This window comes from Felis catus, chromosome C2, assembly GCF_018350175.1.
Source record: "Felis catus isolate Fca126 chromosome C2, F.catus_Fca126_mat1.0, whole genome shotgun sequence".
Taxonomy (NCBI): Eukaryota; Metazoa; Chordata; class Mammalia; order Carnivora; family Felidae; genus Felis; species Felis catus.
The window spans coordinates 152,348,300-152,367,664 of record NC_058376.1 but is presented as its reverse complement, the minus strand read 5'-3'; the positions used below and the strand labels follow the sequence as shown (position 1 = coordinate 152,367,664).

Genomic DNA, 19,365 nt, shown 5'->3' with positions numbered 1-19,365 from the left:
GGGCGGGCGCGGCCAGCAGAGGCCCCTCGGGCCGGGCCGGTAGGAGGGCTGGGGCACTGAGGCCACGGTCTGTGCAGGTGGTCCCCGCCGGCGGCAGCAGCAGCATCTCTGTGTCCTTCACGCCCGTGCTGCTCGGCCCTGGTACCCGGCACAAAGTGGAGTGTGTCGGCTATGCCCTGGGCTTCATGAGCCTGGACGATGAGGTGAGCCCTCCTGGCCGGGTGGGGCCGCGGCCGCTGCCCGTCGCGGGGGGCACGCTGCCCGTGACGGGTCTGGGGCTCGGTAGGTGGCAAGAGAGCTTCCCGGGAGGCGGCGGCGCCTGCAGGACTTCGCCGTGGGAGCCCTGAGACTGGACCTGTGCAGCTCTGTGAGGCCCGCACAGTGAGTTGGCTGGGCCTCCCTTCCGGGGAGCAAGGAGTTGGGGAGTGGGAGGGAGAAGCCAGCAGGTGAGCCCAGGCAGAGGCTGGCCGGGGGAGCTGCGAGGGGACAGCCCGGAGGCCCCTGGGGCCCAGCCATGCCCGCTGCCGGCAGGCTGAGCGTGGAGCCGGACTACGGCGGTGGCACGGAGTTCTGGCACCAGGCCAGCGACCTCATCCCCAAGCAGCCCTGTTCTGGGGTGAGTGTGCTGTCCCCCCCACCCCCGCCCCCCACAAATCTACCTGGACCTCAGATATCCCTGGAAGGCCTCCCCCACCCCTGGAAATGCCTCCAGCCCAGAGCCATGGGCTCCTGAAGGGGAGAGAGACCTCCCTCGCGTCCCCCACCTCTGTGGCCACCCAGGTGCTGAGCGAGCTGGTGACCACCCACCGTCTGAAGCTGACCAACACCACAGAAATCCCACAGTCCTTCCGGCTCCTGGTCTCCAGGCCCTTCTCTGTTGCTCAAGATGGGGCCAGCCGCAGCCGCAGAGCTCCTGGCCGGGTGCAGGGGTGTGACGAGGAGCCGGCCACGGCCGGCCAGCCGCTGGTGCTCCGCCCGAAGGAGAACATGCTGGTCAGTGGGCACCTTCCCCTCACGCACGCACGCGTACACAATGCCCTCACACACGTGTGCGCAGACATTGGCATCCAGACACGGCACACTCTCGTGTCATCCACTTCCAGAGCTGGAGGGAGCAGCCACGTTCTCCTCCGGTGTGCGCTTGGGCATAGGTGTGTTGAGGGCGGGCCATACGCTGTGCTAGGTGAGTCCGGTTCTACCAGAGCTGGCTGTCACCAAGTGGTTAAAGGTCCCTTTAAGACGCCTCAGGGAAGGGCGCCTGGGTGGCTCAGCTGGTTAAGCGTCCAACTCTCGGTTTGGGCTCAGGCCCTCGTCTCAAGGTTCATGAGCTGGAGCCCCGGGGAGGGATCAGCAGGGAGGGTTCGGCGCAGACAGCAAGGCTCTGGCTTGCGATTCTCCCTCCCTCTCTCTCAAAATAAACATTTGACCTCAGCAGACAGCACCGCCCTCCACCCTGTGCCCAAGCAGAGCCTGGCATCCTCCTTCCCAGCCCCTCTCTGACCCCCAGCCTCAGTCTCCAGGTCATCCCACACCCATGTGTTGCTCTAGGACAATGATTTCCAAGTCTGGCAATAGAGCCGTGGCCTTTAGAAAACTTGCTGGAGATAGACGTTCACAGGCCCCACCTCCAGAGACCAGAAGGTCCAGGCTGAGGCCCAGGAAACTACTTTTTTAACAAGTGCCTCAGTTGACTGTATGGAGCTAGTCCCAAAGAACCGGGGGAACCACGCATCCACCTGCCTTGGGCTAAGATTCACCTTGGCCTTGACTCACGTTCCCCTCAGCCCACCTCCTGATTCCGACATCCCCGGCTTACAAGCCATCAGAGGCTCCTCTGTGTCCTCAGGATAAGGACACAGGCGGTGCTGGGCCAACAGGCCCGCCCACAGCCCTGCTCACGCCAAGGGGTAAAGGGAGGTTTGCTGGCCGTGTCCCCTCGGGGGCCTCAGCTCCTCGTACTAACGGGTGCGGGGCGCAGGGCAGGGTGCGGCGTCCGTGGGCCAAACACCCCAGACAGGGGCGCCGGGTGGAGGGAGGCACCCTGCCGGCCCCGTCCGGGCCGCGGGGGCCATGGGAGGAAGGAGGACCGATCGCCAGGTGGGGAAGCTGCCGCCCGCCTTCGGCAGCGCGAGGCGACGGCCTTGCTCACGTCTGCTCAGGTGAACGTGTCCTTCTCGCTGTCCCTGGAGCTGCTCTCCTATCAGAAGCTCCCGGCGGACCAGATGCTGCCCGGGGTGGACGTTCGGCGGCATGCCAACGGAGAGAAGGAGATGGTGTTCGCTCAGAACCTGCTCCTGGAGTACACCGACCAGCCCGCTCAGGTGAGTCCCGGGCCTGCCCCGCACGCGCCGAGGGGGGCAGCGGGCCAGACTGTCCTGGTGGGTCGGCGGAGGTGGGACCCCCACGCGGACCTCAGAAACGGGAGCGGCCCCGGCCCTTGCCCTGAGGGCCCGGCGAGCCCTGGAGGACGCCTTTCCCCGAGGACACACCCCGAGAAATACAGGTCTTCCTTCCTTCCCTATCTCAGCTCAGAACCAGGGGCCGTGCCGTGGGGTGGGACACGGGGCTCCCGGCTGCAAGACGCAGGTGAGGACCGAGAAGGGATAGCCTGAGGGGCGGGTTCGAGAAAGGCCGGGAGGAAGAATCAGTCTAGCCAGGCGGGCCCTCCAGCGGGAGCCCAGGGCCGGGGAAGGTGAGCGCGGCAGCGCCTCGCCTGAGGGTGACGTGGGGGGACTGGCCAGGAAGAGGGGAGATGGCCCAGAGCCCAGGAGGGGCAAAGGGCTGGGCCTCGGGGCCCCCAGGGGATGGAGGAAGACGCCCAGGGGAGGGCGGCCTGACGGGGGAGCAGGACGCACAGAGCTTGATGGGGGCAGGGGGAGCGGGGTGGTGGGGAGAGCAGATGGCACCTTCCGGGCCCTTGACCTGCACACACGCCCGCCGGCCTGGGTTTTCGATGCCAGGCCAGCCCCCTGCACAGCTGCGGTGCTGCCTGGGAGCTCCTCAGAAGCTTCCGCACCCCTGGCTCCGAGCCCGGCAGGAGTGGACGAGGGCCCCCATGTTACAGGCTCTGCTCTGTCCCCCTAGGTGGTGCCCCTGAAGGCCACCGTGGCCGTGCCCGAGCTGCAGCTCTCCACCAGCTGGGTGGACTTCGGGACCTGCTTTGTGAACCAGGCACGGGTCCGGGAGGTCTACCTCATGAACCTGAGTGGCTGTCGGAGCTACTGGGCCGTGCTGATGGGTAGGTTGTACATGCCCACGGTTCCCCCTGCAGGCTAGTACCACCTGGGAGTTCCTGCATCGGAAACTATGCCGATTCCCAAATCCCAAGTGACCCCAGGGTTGCCCTGCCCTGTGGCACTGATGGGGGCCTTCCCGGGGCGGCACATGGAGCTGCCTCTGCTTCCCTTGGTGCAGGCCGGCAGGAGCCAGACAACGACCCTGGGGCCTTCAGGGTATCTCCAAGCAGTGGGCTGCTGGAAGCGCGACTGGTCAACGCACCCCCAAATACCATCACCCTCCAAGTTTTCTTCACTGCTAGGTACCAGCCTCTCCCAGCCCTGCCCACAGGCTAGAGCCCCTGGCTGGGGCTCCCTTCCTAACCTCAGCACCCCCACTCCCCATAGGAGCAGTGAGCTGTACGAGTCCACACTGGCGGTGGAAGGTGTGCTTGGTGAGGCGGCTTGCACCCTGCGGCTCCGGGGCCAAGGCTCTTATGATGAGAGATACATGTCACCCCACCAGCTCTGAGGCTCTGCCCCCAGCTTCGGAAATAAAACATGACCCGGAGCTGGGGAACAGATTTGCTGGGCAGACGTGCACGCTGATGGACCTCCAAGCAGCTCCTGGGATGGAAGGGACTCCCTTGCAGGGCAGGCCTCGCGTGCCCTCAGCACTAACGCAAAAGGCAGGAAGAATGAGTACGCAGCTAGGCAAGAGGCAACACCACCAGCGGCCAGAACCGGCCCTTGGGAAAAACCACAACCACTAAGATGAGAACACATATTTACTGTCTGATGCATAGCTCACCCCCCAGGACTTACACGGTGGCCTGGGTAACCTGGCAGAGAGCAGCCCTCTACCTCGGCCACACCTACACTGCGTCACCAGCGCTCACGTTAGTCCCCGTGTCTTGCTCTGCCCAGTGCTGCGGCCACCCCCAGAGCAGAACTAAATGGTGCCTCTGGCCTGGGGCCTCACTCAGTTTCCAGGGTATTCAAAGACAGCAGCGGCTCCCATCCCGGTCCCGATGCACATGGACACCACCCCGTATGCCCTGTGGACGCAAGATGGATTGTGTTTGCTGGGTGAAGGCACCAGGGCAGAGGCCTCATCACCAAGCCCTCCCGGGTTCCCACCCGGCCCACCTAGGCCCGCGCACAGGGTGGCAGACCCTCGCTGCAGGCCCCGGCGCCCTTCCCCCTGGCCCTCAGGGCAGACCGGGGTCATGGCCCTCTAGCCTCAGCGTGTGGGGGCCTGTACGCTTCCCCCTCAGCTACCCCACCCTGCGCATCCACGTGACACCTCCATGGGGGTCAGCCTCACCTCTTCCCGCGACGCTTTAGTTCGTTGAGGAGCGTGATGACCTGTCGAGCTCCAGTGCAGCCCAGTGGGTGACCCAAGGCCACCGCACCCCCCAGAGGGTTCACCTTCTCGGGGGGGAGTCCTAGCTTCTCCACACAGTAGACAGCCTGGAGGGAGGCAGAGCATCAGCTGTAGTTCCCTCCCCTCCCCCCACCGTGCACCCACTCGCCCCAGCTCCACTAGCCAGGGCCGGGACAGCCATGGGAAAGAAAAGCTCACCTGGCTTGCAAAGGCCTCATTGATCTCAAAGATGTCCACGTCATTCACCGTCAGCCCTGCGGGCAAGGGGAAAGACCTGAACTGACCCAGTGTCCCCCTGGGAGGACTCGTCTCCCCAAGCCCCCATCCCATCCAAGACCTAAAGGCAGCTTGGTGTGTCTGCCCCACACGGGCAGGTGGGTCCCGGCTGTGAGGTGGCTGTGAGGTCGGGCAGGGGCTTGGGTAGGGACGCTGGCCTGCCCCACCTTCCCTCTGCACCAATCACGTGACCTACCCACCCCCAACGACAGCAAGAGAGGCAGGGGTCAGACCCAGATCCAGAGTGTGAAGGAAGCGCCTTACCTGCTTTTTGCAAAGCTACAGGAATGGCATAGGCAGGTCCGATGCCCATGATGTCAGGTGGGACCCCAACCACTGCATAGGACCTCAGGACCCCAAGGATGGGAAGGCCCAACTCTTCTGCCTTGGATCTCCGGGCCAGCAGGAGGGCAGCTGCCCCATCACTCACCTGACTAGAGTTTCCTAAAGGCAAATCACAGGCGTTAGGACGCCTCAAGGCAGGGAGGAAGAGTTCCACCTGCACACCTCGCCTGGAGGCTCCAGGCACCCAGAGAACACCCTGCAAGGCCGCTGCCCCTCCTGTCCCCGCCCCCAGCCCGATCTCACCAGCCGTGGTAGAGCCGCCCTTCTTGAAGGCAGGCTTCAGTTTGGCCAGGCCCTCCATGGTGGTGTTGGGGCGGATACCCTCATCCTGGGCCACGGTGATGCTCCTCTCGGTCCCCTTGTCATCATGGACCGTGGTGGTCACAGGCACGATCTCAGCTTGGAAACAGCCCTTGCTCTGGGCTCTGGCGGCCCTGCCAGCACCATGGACAGCCAGGCTCAGGCTCCCTTGGGGTTCCCTTCCCTCCAGGGGTCCCTCCCATTGCCTCCACCGCCCCTGCCCATCGGGGCAGGCACACAAGCTCAGGCTGCTAAATGCGAGGCCGTGCTGGCCTCGGGTTGTGGGGAGCTCTAAGGGATTGCCTTGGGTCCCTCCACCCCAGCCTGGGAGCGGGAGGCCTTCTTCGCTGCCGGCCTCATACCTTCAGATCCCGGCCAATCCCAGTCTTGATGGGGAAGGGGAGGTTTAGAAGTGGTGGCTCCCCTTTGAGCCCGGCACCCAAGTGGGACTGAGCCTGCCGTTTGCCTCTACCAAACTAGGGACAGAGCCCCAGGAGTATCTGTGCCAGGCTCTGCCACCTTGTCTGCCCGTCCTGGGAGCTCAATTTCATCTGCTCCCCAGTTTCCACCTACTGAAAATGACACATACTACTAGCTACTTAGCGAATCTTAGGATTTGAACAGTACAAAAGTACAAGGTGTTTTAGGGTCATCCTTGCAATCATATGCAAAATGTCAGTGCCTGGGGGTCTCCCCTGGGGAACATTCCACACTTCCCACCAAGTTTTCAAATGGTTACCTGACCCCAAGTGGCTAGGAACCACTGCCTCAGAGAAGCCCACTCCCTTCTCTTGCCGTTCCCTCTGGGCATCTGGGGCTTGCCAACCTCAGCCTGCCCCTGCCCTGAGGCCCGAGCCCCTGGAGTTCTTCTGATGCTACCCGAGCTCCAGTAGTCCAGAAGCTGGTATGCCAGGGGCTCCAGCAGTGCAGGCCCCACAATCCAGGCTATCCAGGGTAGCCCAGGGCTGCCGTGTCTAATCGCCAAGCCACAGACAGAGTCCCGGCCCTTGTCACACTCCTGATGATTAGATGGGGCAACTGAAGCCCAGCCAGGGAAACGAGACTCAGGCTGAGCAGACAGTAATAGGACGTGGAAGTGCCACCAACGCACAGTGGCCCCGGTCCCTGCCCGCCTCTCTTTCCTGGCAGGCGCTGGGCTTGGAAACCACTCACTGCCCAGCTGTAGCCTAAGGACAGCTCCACCTGAGGCCACTTAATCCGGCCTCAAAACTTCGCTCTGCAGCCCCGTAAACGCCGCATCCCAAAGAGCACTCACTTTTGCTGGGAAGCCAGGGCAAAGGTATCCTGCTTCTCCCGTGAAATGCCAAACCGCTCGGCTACATTCTCTGAAGTTATCCTAGAATGGAACCAACACACCATGCGGTCGTGCCCAGCAGCTGGGGGCCCCGGCTGGGCTGCAGGGCTGTGGTTGCAGGCCTGGGCCCCTGCAGCGGTAGGCAGCGGAGAGCAGGAGGGCCCGTCCCGCCACGGACACCGAACAACACTCAGGGTGGAGTGTGGGGGCACATCTGCTATGCCTCGAGGAAAAGCTGCTCCAATCTGGGAAGATGAAGGCTCCCGGGGTCCTCCGGGAAGGCCACGCCCAGGCTTTCTGCTCACAACGGTCAGAGCCCGCCCTCATCCTGGGAGCCCAGAGCCACAGCTAGGCCTTCCAACCTGGGCTTCTGGCTTTCCAGGCCTCCCCGTGAAATAGGGTCACCGGACGTGGAGGAAGCCAGGGCACTGCCCTCCCCGAGCCTCAAATCCAGGGGAGCCAGGACTCCCTGCTTACGGACCCAGGGGACGGCCCAGAGGCTCGGTGGCATTAGCGGTAGAGCTAAGGTGCCACGCCAATGCAAGGCGCTTGTAACACTCCATCTGACTGACAGGGCCCAGGCTCCCTCACAGCGTGCTCCAACTCAAAGCTTCCCACTAGAGTGTCTAAGCCTCCAAGGCTTTGTCATACAGCTGCCATCGTCCCTCGTGCGACTGGCCCCTCAGGGTGGGAAGGACAGGCTGGGCCGTGACTGGAGACCCAGAAGCACGGAGGACCTGGAGGCCCCAGGAAAGGGAAGTCGGGGGCAAGTCCCATCCCCATGTCCCAGAGGAGCAGAACAGGCCCAGAGGCAGGAGGCCACAAGATGATCCAAGCCCCTGTGCCCCCGCTCCAGGTCAGGAAGGGAGCCGCGGGGACCCACTCACCCCATAGGAATCAGGCAATCTCTGGCCTTCTCCTTCTCCACCAAGCGTGAAGTGATATTTCCGGGGTTCCCTCTGTCAGCCAGGGACATGGACTCTACCCTGAGGAGGGAGCGGAGGAGGTGGTCACTCTCAGGACTCGCCCAGGGTTAGCTGTGCATCTGGCGAGTGATGGGAAATAGCCAGGGAGCCCTGGGAAATCCAGCGGGCTGTGTGGGAACCCTGGGCAGGGCGCTGGCCAGCAAGGCAGAGCTGGGGGTGCAGGGCTGCTGAGTCATTCCCACCCCAGGACAGTCTGCACAGTCCACGCTGCCAGGCAGCGCTATGCTTCCCTAACACAACTCTCCTGTAGCCAGCCGAATCAGCAGTTCCTAGGAGAACGGCCTAGTGCTAGCCACAGTAGGGGGAGAGCCCAGGGCCAGAAGTCCAGGCTCTGCCCTCAGGCACCAAAGGTTCAGAGGGCAGAAGAGACAAATATTTAAAAAGCCAGAGACCAAAGAGCATCTGACCTGCATAGACCGGGAGGTGGTAATTGCTCACAGGAAGGCAAGATCTCAGAGAGGTCAAAAAGCCCATCAATGAGATGCAGGAACACAGGGCCTCAAGGGATGGCACATAACTGGATGCTTTCCATGTGCCCTGTGCTATTTTAAAATCTTTTCAGATATTAGAGCACTTTGACAGCATCAGTCCCATGACATACGTCCCAGAGTGTTAGCTGCTGTTACTACTCTACTTGATTTTATCAACTTCAACAGGACTGCGGTAGTTATCCCCATTTCAGAGATGAGGCCCAGAGAGGTGAGTAACCTGTCCGTAGTCACTCAGCAGAGATCCAGATTTAGAAATGTAGGTGTCTGGCCCCAGAGCCCACTCCCAACCAGGATGCCAGGAGCTACTGTTCATGATCAGCCTATGGGGGAGTCTTGACCCAGACCCTCAATAGTCTGAAACACAGTCTTTAACCCACCTGGGGACTCAGACACCCTCTAAAAAACTCATGAGGGCTCCTGCCAAGTTACCCACACCTTTCTGTCCTCCAGTAAGATAGAGGAACATGAGAGAAATCAAAGGGCAGAGTGGCGGTGGCCCTTGCCTGGCCAAAGGCCCCACAGTGTGGCCTCTGGCTTTATTTACAAGTGGATAGGACAGAGCAACCCAGCACCACGCAGTACAGCCTCAAGGAGGCCCGACAGTGCTCCAATCAAGAAATGCTACAAAGGGGGTGCCTGGGTGGCTCAGTCAGTTGAGCATCCGACTTTGGCTCAGGTCATGATCTCACAGTCTGTGAGTTCAAGCCCTGCGTCGGGCTCTGTGCCGACAGCTCAGAGCCTGGAGCCTGCTTCGGATTCTGTGTCTCCCTCTCTCTCTGCCCCTCCCCCGCTCATGCTCTGTCTCTCTCTCTCTCTCTCTCTCTCTCTCTCTCTCTCTCTCTCAAAAATAAATAAACATTAAAAAAATAAAAATAAAAAAAATGCTACAAAGAAGAAACGAAAGGCAGAGAGTGTGTCAAAACCCTGGGGCTGCTCGCGTCCCAGAGCCTGCCCTCCCAACACAAGACACTCGTCCGGCTCTGGGCCCGAGGGCCCTTCCCCTCCAGGAGGCACTGCCTATTGCACCTCCAGCGGCTCCATGTGCCACGGCTGAAGAAGACAGCCACAGCTGACCGTGACCGAACCGCCACAGGCCTGACCGTGCCCTCAGAGCCCAGGAGGCAGCTGCAAGTTTCCACCTTGGTACCAAAGAGGGAGACCAGGGGCCTGACAGCCTAAAGAAACGAACAGACTAGTTATACAACAGGCAATTGTCCCTAGCTTTAGGAAACCAAAACTGCAATGCTTCTCTCAACAGCATCATAAATGAGAAAGGGGCCAGAGAAGGAAACCCAAGTTCTAGGTTTTTTCAAAATACTTGCATTTTCTAGCCTGACAGATTTCCAAGAAAGCAAGCTCTTAAAAGCCAATCAATGCCCTTTCCCCACTAGTGCTAAGAGGTATGCATGATTCCCGAGCACCCAGAGCTTGGGGCTACTTCTAAGCTGAATTTGTGGGAACCTACTCTCAGCCAGCTGCCTTAAAGGGATAGGGGGAATCCTGTAATCCTAGCCTCTGAGAACTCAAGAGATGCAAATTAGTTTTACTGTTAGAAACTGGTCAGTAAGCTCTGGCAGAAAGAAATTCTTACCCACAAGCCATGCCAATGTCATAAGACCCATTTCTGATGCCACCTGCAACAAAAGCATTTCATAAACATCCTTTATCAGAGTCCATCTGTTCTGGGAACAGAGGAGCCTCTTCCCCACCTGGTCTCTAAGTGGGACTCAGCCCCAGCCTCAGATTTGGAAGACTCAAGCATCCAGAAAAGGCTGGGTGCAGTGGCAAAGGGTTATCCTTCACTGTGTGGTCACAGAGAGCCCCCTCAGAAATCCTTATTGCTTGCCCAGCAGACAGTGACCTTGCTGACCCAAACCCGTGGAGCCAGGACCAAGGCCAGGCTATAGCAGTGGGCACCCACGCTGTCACAACTTACCAGCTATGTTGGCCACTGCCTGGAGCCCAGACGAACACTGTCTATTGACAGTGGACAAAGGCACAGTCTCTGGGATGTCACTGAAACAGAAAGTGAGACCACAATCAGCACCCTCTCCTCTGCCAGGCTCTCATGGAAAGCAGGTCTATGCTCCTGGTCAATAGCACTGCCCCATAAGGGGTGCAAAAACCAGGGGAACAAACCAGCAGCCCTATCCCCACTGCAGGCCAGATCCATACTGAGCAGACCCCATCTCTGCAGGCACTTGCTCTCCAGGGGTCCATAGTATATGCCCTTTCCCTGTGATTCTCCTCAACCTAGGTCAAAAACAGCCCAAGGTCAAGGAAAGCAGGCTGGGCCACTGGGAGCCTTCTTTCTTTCCCTTTGAAAATTAAAAAAGGAAAATTATACATCTGTTTCCTCCAAAACAACAGAGAAGGGGATCTATTGCTGGGACAAAGAACCAAAGCAAAAAAAAAAAAAAAAAGTCTCAAGTATGAAGTCAGAAACCATCAGCCTCACTAGTACTCATATGGCTAACCCTTTATGTTCCGATTCTCTCTGGAAGGCCTGTTCCCAGCTGGACAAAGAACACTTGACGGGTACCAAGTGTTGTAATAAGCCCTATTGGGGTGTGTTCCCCTAGGCTCCTACACTGGTCCCAGTCCTAGAAGCTGGTGGGGCTGCCCCTCCTGAAGTATCCTGCCCTCGCCAAGGGTACAAAGCCCTGTGGAAATCCTCAGGCCCTCTTTAGACCCATGAACCCTGAACCTCATGGGTGAAAGTGCTCGGTGATGCTGGTGTGCAGCCAGTGTCGGTAACCCCTGAGCCAGGCCAGGCTCTGCTGACTCAGAGAGGTAGCCTCCAAGCCCATGCAGCCTGTTTAGGCCTTCCCAGGTCTCCTGACTCCTTACTACCTAGTCACCACCTCTTCCCCCCAGCCACCAAGTGTTCACTAAATACCTACTCCATACAAGGCACCATGTGAGGGAGGGTTATTTCTTCTCCAGGTAGCTGGGTGTGCAAAGTTAAGTGGTTCTTTTCTTTTTTCTTTTTTTTAATATTTATTTTGAGATGGGGGGGGGGCGAGCGGGGGAGGGGCAGAGAGAGAGAGGGTGAGAGAAAGAATCCCAAGTAGGCTCCAGACTCTCAGCATGGAGCCCAATTCGGGGCATGAACTGAGATCATGACCCGAGCTGAAATCAAGAGTTGGACACTTAACTAACTCGGCCACCAGGTGCCCCCAAATTAAGTGGTTCTTAAATCCACACATTAAAATAATTTAAGCACTCCTCTCCTGTCTTAGGACAGCGAGTGGTGAAGGGCAAGTTTAACCAGGGCCCCTCCTGGAAGACCCCTTGCCCCAGGGTTCTGCCATGTCCCCAAGTCTCTGATGTGCTGTGTGCCCTGGGAGGTCCCAGCCTGCTCAACTAGCTTTAAAAAGCTCAAAGTCACTTTTCAGTGTGCTGAAGGGTAACCTTCCTGGTTAGCTACCTGGCAAAACAGGACAGAACCCACATTTAAAAACGGCAGAGCGGGGCGCCTGGGTGGCGCAGTCGGTTAAGCGTCCGACTTCAGCCAGGTCACGATCTCGCGGTCCGTGAGTTCCAGCCCCGCGTCAGGCTCTGGGCTCATGGCTCAGAGTCTGGAGCCTGTTTCCGATTCTGTGTCTCCCTCTCTCTCTGCCCCTCCCCCGTTCATGCTCTGTCTCTCTCTGTCCCAAAAATAAAAATAAAAAAGGCAGAGCAACAAGCTTTGTCTAGATCATCACGGCACAGATAACTTTTTCTCTATTCCCCAAGGCCCTGTTTGTCCTGGCTCAGAGCCAGTAATGTACCCTTCACTCAAAGTAAGGGAGGGGCACCTAGCTGGCTCAGTAGGTAGAGCATGCAACTCTTGGTCTTGGGGTAGTAAGTTTGAGCCCCACGTGGAGTGTAGACATCACTTAAAAAAAAAAAAAAGTGCCAAAGTAGGGGAAAGGTAGTGTCCACAAGAACAGGGTGCCAAGGACTCAGATTGCATCCAGGCCTGGTGTCCAACCTGACCCTCTTCCACTCATAGGCTGAGTCCCCTAGGGCCCGAGCCTACTCAAGAGTCAAAATAACCCACAGCTAGAACTAGAAAAGTTTACCTCAGAAACTGGGCAATTCGGGCCATGATTGCTCCGGCCCCCGGCTGAAGCACATTTCCTGTGGACAACAAACCTTTATTCAGATAGTGTTCTAGACAGGAAGGTACAGTTGTGACTACTAGGAAGGGGACATTCCAGATCTTTCTTCAGCAACACAAGCCCTCAGCAGTTCCCTTGAGGCCCTAGAATTTCAAGGAGCCAGTCATATAGCAGCTTGCTCTGACCATACAATTAAACCCCATCTCCGAGAGTCGCAAGGTCCCTTGCCCACGCACCCTGCTTTTCCAAATCAATGCACAGCGGGCTGGTTGCCTGCCTTTAAAGGAAACATGGAAAGAAGATTGCAAGGCGAAGATCACAAGGCCAAACTTGCGGGCAAACGAACTGGTCTTGTCAGTTAGGAAAATGAATTTCTGAAAATGCCCACCTCCCTGAGTGTCCTCAGCCAAGCCCTGCAGGCATTTCAGAGGTGGAACAGTGATTCCCCACTTAGGGGTGGCACCTACTTGATGGGAGCCTGGCCGTGTTCTGTTGTTTCCAGGCTAGAGGAGTAGGGGTGGAGGGAAAGGGTCGGAAAGTCAGGAGACCCTGGATTCGGGTGCAATCTCTGCTGAAAATTTCCCAGGACTTAGTTTCTCCATCTGTGAGGGGCTGAACTACGTGGTATTTGATGGTCCCTGTGTTCTGTGGTGGCACAGACAGGATGGGTAGTGAACCCTAGCCTTTGGTCTCCTATGGTGTCCGGTGTCCGCAAATCCCTGTGACAAGTGATTGGGTGTTAGAATGTCATTGAGATCGCTGCTTTCCAACAAACTCCACAGGCAGAACTTGCTTGGGGTAGGGGTGGGGCGGAACGTGCCTGGAGGCGGTAGCCCTAAAGGAACAATTAAATTCGAATGCAAGGAGCCCCTGGTCATTTCTCTCAGTGAAAGCACCTGGAAAGTGCCTGGAGGGTGAGGAGGTGTTTGAGAAGGGTTTTGGCCGGATGGGAGCGCGAGGAGGACCGAGCCCAGGGCCTGGGCAGTGTGCTCACCCACGCAGATGTCCCCCAGCTGGGCAGGGCTCAGCTTGACGTCTCGCAGAACCGCGGTCATGACGGCAGAGAGAAGCTCGTCGGGGGTGGTGTCCTGCAGCGGGAAGCGCGGCCACCGTGGTCCCCCGCCGGCGATGCACGGGGTTCCCGGGACCCCCGCTCCCCCATCCCACCCGAGACACAGCGGTCACAGCTCGGGCGCAGAGCCACCTCCGCGCCAGACCCCAGACCGCTCTTGCCCGCGGTCTCCCACCCGGCGCCCGGCCCAGGGGCCTCACCTTGAAGCCGCCGCGGCCCCCTCGGCCAATGGCGGTGCGCCGCCCGTGCACTACCACCACGTCGTCGGCCGACACCGGCTGAGCGCCGCTCCAGCACGGCGCGGCCTGCGGCGCCGGCTCCCAACCCGAACCGGGCCTGCCCGTCAGGTGCCCGAGCACTACCTGCAACCTACGCATCGCGCAACTGTTTGGGGTAGACCTCCAACCTGCGGGTACAGCGCAGGAGCTAACAGCCCACCCGCGGCGCAGGCGCAGAGCCGCACTCTACCCCGGCCCCTTAACACGGCCCACAGCCCCGCCCCCCAAGGCCCCGCCTGTCGCTTGTCTCAGCCAACCAGAGGGCTGTGTGCCTGAGGTCCCGCTCCCGCTTCCAACCAGAGCCGCTAAAGCGGAGCTCTCGGTTGACGCCGAGAGTCTTTCTACTCAAAGCCCCGCCTGCGGTGGCCTAAGGCGGCCAACCAGGAGGTGGACACTTCCGAAGCCCCGCCCAGAATTGAGGGCCGGAAACCTTTCTACTCGCAGCACCGCCTACTGCCAAACCCGAGGAGAGACTCCCGGAGCCCGTTCGGTACCTTGAAACAAGCTCCGCCACTGCCGGGGCTCGCTTCCCCTAAAACTCTGCCCACTGCCTGCCACCAAACTGAGGACTGGACCACCAAAGGCCCCGCCTACGGCTTCCGGTTTGGGAAGGAGGAGGCGGGGACTCAATTCTTTCCCCTTCCTGGTCTTCTCGACTGTCTCCTGAGTCCCAGTTCCGAAGTTGGGGGACTTAATTCCGAGACGCCCCAGAGTCCTACCCCGATGTGCTTGGGCTCTCCTGGGAAGTCTTTCGAGAACACTGAGGGAACTGGGGAGTCTGGTGCGGCAGGAGAACAGATTGTGTAAAGTGGCCGAGATGTGACAAGCTCTTAATCTAGAGAGAGTACCTATCTTACCAATTTTGCAGTAATTTGGGTTTATTTAATTAATGCCCACCTCCTGCACTAGGCTGAGGTCTGCACCAAGGCAGGGAGGCACCCTGTATCCGGGATGCCTGCAACATGCTTGACACTTAGTAGGTGATCAATAAATACCTATTGAATTAAAGACCAAAGTTCCTTAGGTCAGGACTGTGTTTTCCAACTTCCCTCCCCCCATAACCCTAGAGAGCAAGGCTGGTGACCCCTTGACTCCGTTGGTAAATGTGTTTCTCTAGACCCCAGAGAATAGCCCTGCGTTTGTCCCAGACACCAAAGGCCAGGGTGTTATCCTCAACCCCGGACGGTTTCCCACCTTTCAAAGGCAGGACCGTGGCATGCCTCAGGCTCCAGAAGGTAGCATACCCTTTCCCACCTCACCTCTGGGTGTACAGCTGGAGGTTCCCCCACAATCCCAAGGCCTGGATTGTGCATTCCCGGGAGATCCAAGGACAGGGTTGGGGGGAAGGGCTCCTCCTCTGCCCCCTCCCCGCCATCCTCGAGGGCAGTAACATATGAACCCCGCAGATCCCCAAAGGAAAGGATGTGATTCTATCAGATCCCAAAGGGCAAGGCCCCTATTTCCTACAACCCCCTAAGGAAGGTCGTGTCCCCCCTACCGCCCCTGGGCGCCCCGCCCTCCCGCCACCGCCCTAGACCCCGGAGGACAGGTCTGTGGGCCTCCACACCTCAAAAGGCAGGTCCCCCGGTTCCCGTGTCGCCTGTCGCCCGAGACCCCGCGAGCAGAGATGGGGCACCCCCACCTCCACACGAGTGCTAGGGCTCCAGATTGAAGGGCAGGGCGGCGCTTCTCGGAAACAGAAACCCGCGGGGCGGGGCCGGGGGCGGGGGTGGCGGTAAAGGAAGGAGGAAGAGCGGACCGGCTGCGCGACTCGACAGCGCTGAGGCTCCGGGGTAGCCCGCCATGGCCGCCGGAGGCTCCCGCGCGGGGTCCGCGTCCCCCATCCCCTCGGCGTCCTCCCTGCCTCTAGCTGCCCTCAACGTGCGAGTGCGGCGCCGCCTGTCGCTGTTCCTGAACGTGCGGACGCAGGTGGCGGCCGACTGGACGGCGCTGGCTGAGGAGATGGGCTTCGAGTACTTGGAGATCCGGCAGCTGGAGGCGCATGCCGACCCCATGGGCAAGCTCCTGGACGACTGGCAGGGACGCCCGGGAGCCTCGGTGGGCCGTCTGCTGGAGCTGCTCACCAAGCTGGGCCGCGATGACGTGCTGGTGGAACTGGGGCCCAGCATCGGTGAGGACACGCGCTTCCCGGCCTCATACCTGGGGGGACGAGGGAGCTGACCTTCACCAGCCTCAGCATCCATTCTCCCCTGGAGAGGCCCCCTTTTTCTGCCTGGGGGGCAGGGGAGGGGGGCTGGAGGCAGCCTGCAGAGGGGGTACCACCGTGTGGGACCAGTTCCCCCTTTCAACACTGGGATGACAGGAACTGGAGAAAGGACGTGAAGGGTGGGAGAGGCAGACAACAGAGGGAAACATCTTAGGCAAATGTTTTCCTGTAGGGCCAGGACTCAGAATGGGGGTCCTCTGTGGGGGAGTCAGGACCACTTCAAGTACAGCAACAGGACAGGTGAGGGACTGAAAGCTGACAGTCACGGAAGCCTCAGGTCCCAGGGAAATGCATCCCTTCCTGCCACTAGCTGCCACATAATATAATATAGACGGCTGCATCTTGCCTGGTTGGGGCCTCGTTTATATACCACCACTGCGTCTCCTGAGCCGTTCTTGCATATCCCGTCCCTTGCTCACATCAGCCGTGGATCCTAGAAGAAGCAGACCTTGAGTTCAGGAGTCCTAGGAAGGAGGGCCAGGACAAAGGGACAGAAGGACACAAGCCTGGCCACGATGACTTCCCAGATGACCAGAACACCATCCCTTTGGGATGGTCAGAGCCAGGTGGGAGCTCAGCTTTTCAGAGCTGTTGAACTGTCCATGGCACCAGTGGGCTGGGAAAGCCCTGGAGCACAACGTAGCTAAGGAAGTAGGGCCAGGGATGGGTCCCGACTGTGGATAGAGGCAAGGGACAAACCCAGGGAGCCTGCCACACCCTGTCTCTTCCCCACAGAGGAGGATTGCCAGAAGTATATTCTGAAACAGCAGCAGGAGGAGTCTGAGAAGCCCTTACAGGTGGCTGCTGTAGATAGCAGTGACCCACGGACATCAGAGCTGGCGGGCATCACCACGCTTGATGACCCCTTGGGTAAGGATCCAGTACTGCTCCGCCGGGCCAGGTGTGACAGGTGGACCATAGGACATTGTGTCAAGATCATCCTCACCTAGGAAATGGGAATAACGATCTTACCTCTGAGTTGGTGTGAGACTCTCATGAAATGATGTGTCTGTCTTATGGTCAACCCAGGGCTTGGCCCAGGGTGGGGGGTGGAGGGGAGAGACACTCACCTTTCCTCCCCTGGGAAGAGCACTTTCTCTTAGTGTCATTTTGGGATTGGTGTAGGGTTCAGGACCGAGTCACCTAGGCTGGGGGTTCCTGGCGGGCTCCTCTTTTGCAGAGGTTTAACGTCACCCTTGTGCTCTGCACCCAGGGCAAATGCCGGAGCGTTTTGATGCCTTCATCTGCTACTGCCCCAGCGATATCCAGTTTGTTCAGGAGATGATCCGGCAGCTGGAACAGACAGACTATCGGCTGAAGTTGTGTGTGTCTGATCGCGATGTCCTCCCTGGCACCTGTGTCTGGTCCATCGCCAGTGAGCTCATTGAGAAGAGGTTGGCTAAGAGGCCAGTGGGGTCAAGTGGGTGGGTACACAAAGGCCTGCCCAAGGGATCCAGATGCTGAGATTCTCCCAGTTGGACCCTGTCTAGTCTGACCATAGTGGACTCCTCCTGAGGCCATCCCCTGATGAACCAGGTTGGCACAGTGCCTGCAGCCTGCCCGCTGTCCCCTAGGTGCCGCCGGATGGTGGTGGTGGTCTCTGATGATTACCTGCAAAGCAAGGAATGTGACTTCCAGACCAAGTTTGCGCTCAGCCTCTCTCCCGGTAAGCTCGGCACTGCCTTTGCCACAGAGGAGGGGGTAGACGGGGCCTGGGGACGCCATCAGTCCCTCATCAAGGGCCACGGATGCAGCACCAAGGAGCTCCTGTAGGTTTCCGCACACTTGAGCGTGTGTGCACATGAGTGCCCTCTGTGTGGGTGAATGGGTGCCACGGGTGCTTGATTGCGGGGAGGCCTGTTGTTAACGCCTGGGCTGGGGACGGATCCCACTAGCTGTGGAGGGAGGGCCTGGTGCCAGCTCTGATCCTCTTGGCTTGCAGGTGCCCATCAGAAGCGACTGATCCCCATCAAGTACAAGGCAATGAAGAAAGAGTTCCCCAGCATCCTGCGGTTCATCACTGTCTGCGACTACACCAACCCTTGCACCAAGTCCTGGTTCTGGACCCGCCTTGCCAAGGCCCTGTCCCTGCCCTGAAGATTGCCCCGGGCCCCTGGGCGTGTGTGCTTCTGCCCCTGCTTCTTCCTGCCGTAGGGGTAACCTGTGCCCCACTTGCTTCTCAGTTCCGGGAGATGCCAGCTCCACAGACACGCTGTACGTCCTGCACGGGACCAGTAACGTGTCCACGTGCTGGGTTATCGAGCCAGGACAGCGGAAACCAGGGCCAGCTGGGACTGAGAAGAGGTCCAGCAGAGCCAGCTCTGACCTGTCCATACGTCTTAGGCCTCGGTCTCTCCACCTGAGAACTAAGTAGGGTAGGGAGAACTGGTAGTAGCTGTGTTTGAATCACTGTCGAGGGAGCCCAGCCCTGGACAAAGGTGCGGCCCACGTGTGTTCCTTTTCTCTTTTTACCCCCTTCATTGAAACCAGACTCTGGAAAGAACCCAGTATGCCAGCATCTGTGCCTGCAGGGCAGCACAGAACGAGAGAGAGCGAGCTGCTTGAACTCGCATAGCAAGTAAGCTGCAGACATAGGTGTTCTTCCCTCCCTACGGCATCTGTATGCTAGTTACCTTCGAGCTCTCCTCAGGGGAGAAAATGTCTTGGTCTCAGGTCTCTGTCCCAGGGCAAAGCCCAGGACCCTAAATCGGATAGAAAATGTGTCTTTTCTGCTCCGCACCCAGCCAGGCTGGGGCAAGGTACCTTTCCTCAGGGTCTTGGTGGGGGGACTGGAGGCCCCTCCCTGCATGATCTTGATGAAGCACCTAGCTGACCATGCACTTATCCCCACTTGGGGACGTTGGGGAATATTTTTTAAACAATTTCAAAAAAGTATCTTTCGTACCTGTTTTGTCTGCATTGTGAGAACTTCAGAGAGAGCTGAGATATGCCTGTGTTTGTCATTTCCCTTCTGTATCCTGGGTTTATAATAAAGAGTTCTCTACTTTTGGAAAAATAGCAGGTTTCACTTGTGTCTGGGAGATTGGGAGCAGTTAACTGGGGATAAAGCTCTCCTGGGCAAGAGAAATGGGCCCACTGGGTAGGTTCCAGTGGGTTTGTTTGGCAGGGGCTTCTCGAAGGCTGGGCCCCTGCTCACACGTCCCAGGCCTCACCGGGGCTGTGGCCTCAGTTCCAGACACCAGGGGCACTGCTCGCCTTCATCAAGCGTGGTTCTCCCTGGATTGTGCCACACTTTTAGGTCCTGGCCTGGCTCTTCTAGGCTCCAAGAGGGTCTGGAGAACTTCCACCCCAGCCCACAGATCTCTGGGGAACTCAGTTATCAATAATGGTCCTTAAGCATATTTGT

The 19,365-nt window shown here is 59.0% G+C and overlaps 3 protein-coding genes across 8 annotated transcripts in view; 2 read left to right on the top strand and 1 right to left on the bottom strand.

Moving 5' to 3' along the window:
• Positions 1-4,815, top strand: part of DLEC1 (DLEC1 cilia and flagella associated protein) — a 93,054-nt gene extending 88,239 nt beyond the window's left edge. For 4 of the 6 annotated variants that reach the window (XM_045037879.1, XM_019810935.3, XM_023260740.2 and 1 more), the window contains 8 exons: positions 78-203; positions 287-381; positions 532-616; positions 781-993; positions 2,160-2,321; positions 3,085-3,238; positions 3,415-3,538; positions 3,624-3,799. In XM_045037879.1, coding sequence (XP_044893814.1) covers positions 78-203; positions 287-381; positions 532-616; positions 781-993; positions 2,160-2,321; positions 3,085-3,238; positions 3,415-3,538; positions 3,624-3,747 — 1,083 coding nt within the window. In that variant the 3' untranslated portion in view covers positions 3,748-3,799. Of the gene's footprint in view, positions 1-77; positions 204-286; positions 382-531; positions 617-780; positions 994-1,103; positions 1,302-2,159; positions 2,322-3,084; positions 3,239-3,414; positions 3,539-3,623 lie in introns of those variants that run through there. The other 2 variants (XM_045037881.1, XM_045037880.1) reach the window with 2 other exon arrangements.
• On the bottom strand, positions 3,986-13,975 carry ACAA1 (acetyl-CoA acyltransferase 1). The gene is made up of 12 exons (XM_003992254.5): positions 13,694-13,975; positions 13,416-13,509; positions 12,383-12,440; positions 10,252-10,331; positions 9,907-9,949; positions 7,726-7,824; positions 6,800-6,880; positions 5,467-5,657; positions 5,143-5,322; positions 4,801-4,856; positions 4,543-4,688; positions 3,986-4,273 (listed from the first exon to the last, which is right to left on the bottom strand). The coding sequence occupies exons 1-12, from the start codon at positions 13,868-13,870 to the stop codon at positions 4,198-4,200; spliced, it is 1,281 nt and encodes a 426-aa protein (XP_003992303.2). The 5' UTR covers positions 13,871-13,975; the 3' UTR covers positions 3,986-4,197.
• A 1,521-nt stretch (positions 13,976-15,496) lies between these two features.
• Positions 15,497-19,016, top strand: MYD88 (MYD88 innate immune signal transduction adaptor). The gene is made up of 5 exons (XM_003992253.5): positions 15,497-15,902; positions 16,734-16,868; positions 17,212-17,392; positions 17,573-17,664; positions 17,941-19,016. The coding sequence occupies exons 1-5, from the start codon at positions 15,575-15,577 to the stop codon at positions 18,093-18,095; spliced, it is 891 nt and encodes a 296-aa protein (XP_003992302.1). The 5' UTR covers positions 15,497-15,574; the 3' UTR covers positions 18,096-19,016.
• Positions 19,017-19,365: the final 349 nt, after the last annotated feature.

Excerpts from the sequence above, each read along its gene's own strand:
- MYD88 (XM_003992253.5), top strand. The coding sequence starts at position 15,575 with ATGGCCGCCGGAGGCTCCCGCGCGGGGTCCGCGTCCCCCATCCCCTCG. Across the intron at positions 16,869-17,211 it reads CACGCTTGATGACCCCTTGG|GGCAAATGCCGGAGCGTTTT; the intron begins GTAAGGATCCAG and ends CTCTGCACCCAG. Across the intron at positions 17,393-17,572 it reads AGTGAGCTCATTGAGAAGAG|GTGCCGCCGGATGGTGGTGG; the intron begins GTTGGCTAAGAG and ends GCTGTCCCCTAG.
- ACAA1 (XM_003992254.5), bottom strand. The coding sequence starts at position 13,870 with ATGCGTAGGTTGCAGGTAGTGCTCGGGCACCTGACGGGCAGGCCCGGT. Across the intron at positions 12,441-13,415 it reads GCTGGGGGACATCTGCGTGG|GAAATGTGCTTCAGCCGGGG; the intron begins GTGAGCACACTG and ends TGTTGTCCACAG. Across the intron at positions 5,658-6,799 it reads GCCCTGGCTTCCCAGCAAAA|GGCCGCCAGAGCCCAGAGCA; the intron begins GTGAGTGCTCTT and ends TGGTGCTGGCAG.